Below are 2,689 nucleotides of genomic sequence, written 5' to 3' on the forward strand. Positions count from 1 at the left end.
ATGTTCATACATACCCCCCAAGATGAAGCAGTTTGGTGGATGTGCAGACATCTAAACCTTGGGAATCCACAGTTGGGTACTCGCCAACAGAAGTTTGGTTTTCCACACCTGTTCTGAAAAAGCAAAGCACAGAAGCTGAGCCATCAAGGGTGTCTTCCATTGTCATTAGCCAGGGCCCGGCCACTCTGTGGTGGGAAGAGCACCCATCTCAGGGTCTTGGGCCAGCACTTCATGCCTTCCAGCCCCAGTACCCTGAGCAGATCTGGGATCACAATATGCCTCGCAGACATGTGAGTGTCAAAAGGGCTCACACATGCGCAAGGTCCCTAGTGACGCATAAAGGATCCTCAAGTGGAAGGTAGTATTGTCAGGACAAAACCCTAAGGTGGGGTCTGTGGATTCCCAAGGTTCAGATGCCTGCACATCCACCAAACTGCTTCATCTTGGGGGGTATGTATGAACATGCTCCTTTTATAGGCAAGGAACCTGGAATTTTCAACTGATTCCCTGAGGGCTCCCTGAAGCACAGAAGGTTAAGCATTTCTCCTTAAAGAGCATTTTCCCTGTCTGGGTTGTGAGGCCTGCCTGCAGTTTTGCAGACCTGGAACTTCACTGGGTTGCCAAGCGTGCCCCCCCCTTCCCCCGCCCTCCTTAGGGAATTGCCTGGAAAGGCATCTCCATAATGATGCATTCTGGCTCCCCTCAGTCCTAGAAGGCCCCACTGCCTAAAGCTCCCAGTACCCCTCTGCCCCTTAAGTTAGGGCCAAATCACTTCTTGCCCCTCCATGGGACCTTGGCCCTCACTCTTTCCCAAGGTGACCACCCTTGTCCGAAACCTGCCCTTGACCCTGGTACTCTATCCGCCTGCCGAAGCGCGCCACTCCCACTTCTGCAGAGCAAAACCCTATTACCCATTGGCACTTGCTGGGACTCACGGTCCCTCGGTCCTCACCCCATCACCCATCTCCCTCCCTGGCGCCCTGGCGCTGCTGACATACCTGGGCCCAGGCACAGCAGCAGGAGTAACGCCAGAGCGGTCATGGCCAGGACAGTGAGCCGCGCGGAGGAGGCGGCCATGGCTGCAGCGGGAGGGCAAGAGAGAGACGCGCACCGAGAGCCGTCGCACGAGAGGACTGGGCGCACAAGGACAGGGGCGCAGGCTGGCGGGCGCTCCCTACATTCCAGCCGGGGCGGGACCTGTCGGGCGGGCGCCGTGCCAACGGGCCAGGGGCCAAGCGGCCGCTCGGAGAGCCACCGAGCCCCCCTCCCCGGCCACCGTTCCACAGAGGCGCCTCCCAGGCCAGTGAGAGACGCGATGCTGGGGCCACCGAGAACCGCCCGGGCCAGGGGAAAAGATGGGGGAGACGGCTGGCTCTTCCCCTTTTCACTCCGCGCGAACACTTCCCTTCCTCCCCTTCTCTCTCCCTCCAGGGCGCAGGGCCCGGCTCCTGCCTGGACTTATAAAGTGGCCTTTGGAATTTCCTTAATTCCCCGACGCTGCGCTTAAAGATGCCTTTGGCGGTGCTATGTTTTGTGATATTTTGAAAGATTCCACAGTCTGGGTTCAGAACTGCAGTTCAGGAAAACTTTGGCCCCCAAACTACTCTGATAGAAAAGCCTTTAAGAAACCGGGAACCTGGTGAATGTGGTAGGTGTTCTCAGGACAAATGGGTCCCTGTATGCGCCCTGTAATCTGCCCGCGCTTGAAAGACTTAAAGGGAGGCCCGGAAGCGACTCCCACAGGTGCCACCCCAGTACCAGGCCTGTGCAAACACAGAGGACACATACTAGGCAATACTGAGTGGGGAAGGAAAACAAAAACAAAGTTGTCGCAACTGATTTCCAGCAGGTCACCCTACATTCACAAAATGGCCATGATGTGAAATTACCTTCAGGGGCCCTTCCCACCTAAGATCTTCTCTGAACTCCTCCGTGGACTACCTCTCTACCTGCTTCCTCACTTTTTATACCTTCCCCTGGTCAGTGCCTACTATCTCGCCATAGAATTCTCTCTCCATGTAACACAGTTGGATTTCCGCAGCAGGCAGTGAGAAAGTACGTTAATTTTGAGCTAGAGAAGGCAGATAGTGGCCGGCAGAGGAAAGAAAAAGCATGAAGTGTGTCAGAGAATCACAAAACCTTGTGCTGTCCCGGCTTCCCAAGGTGCCAGAGTGAGCCTGAAAGGCGGGCAGGGAAATGCTCACAGCCCTTGGGGGAAAAGGAGGATGAGAAAAGCAACAACAAAGATGATGTAGTTACTTTTGCGCAGGGACGAGAAATGTACTATCAGGACGAAAACCAAAGGAAATAAAAAGCCAGTGTTCTGTTTGGCTTAGAACATACGTTAAAGATGTTCATTGTAATCTTTCCTTTCTTGTGGAAATCATCCCCCCCACCCAGAGCCCTTGTATTCCAAATCTCCAAGGGAATTTGCTTCTAATATAACATTTAAATTCTCTCCTCTTAACTAGGGTCTGATCAAAACTGAGCTACCGCAGCCAGTAGGGACAGCAGTCACATCTCTGGACAGTTTCCTTCTTCTGTCTTTTGGATACAGACCTACATTTCATTCCCTCACCCATCCCTTCCCATTTTCAGCTGAAAATGCAGAGCAGTGATTTTATTTTTTTCTTAATTCTGAGATCCTAAGGGGGAAAAAAAAGTCTGCTTTAATCAGCTCTTACAGTGG

At 53.3% G+C, this 2,689-nt stretch overlaps 1 protein-coding gene across 1 annotated transcript in view; it reads right to left on the reverse strand.

Annotated features, from left to right (window-relative positions):
* The window catches only part of ECRG4 (ECRG4 augurin precursor), a 13,600-nt gene extending 12,465 nt beyond the window's left edge, over positions 1 to 1,135 (reverse strand). The window contains exons 1-2 of the mRNA XM_049649830.1: positions 999 to 1,135; positions 58 to 113 (exon numbers count right to left, since the gene is read on the reverse strand). Coding sequence (XP_049505787.1) covers positions 58 to 113; positions 999 to 1,077 — 135 coding nt within the window. The 5' untranslated portion in view covers positions 1,078 to 1,135. The remainder of the gene's footprint in view (positions 1 to 57; positions 114 to 998) is intronic.
* Positions 1,136 to 2,689: the final 1,554 nt, after the last annotated feature.

Source organism: Panthera uncia (assembly GCF_023721935.1).
Source record: "Panthera uncia isolate 11264 chromosome A3 unlocalized genomic scaffold, Puncia_PCG_1.0 HiC_scaffold_11, whole genome shotgun sequence".
In the NCBI taxonomy this organism is placed as follows: Eukaryota; Metazoa; Chordata; class Mammalia; order Carnivora; family Felidae; genus Panthera; species Panthera uncia.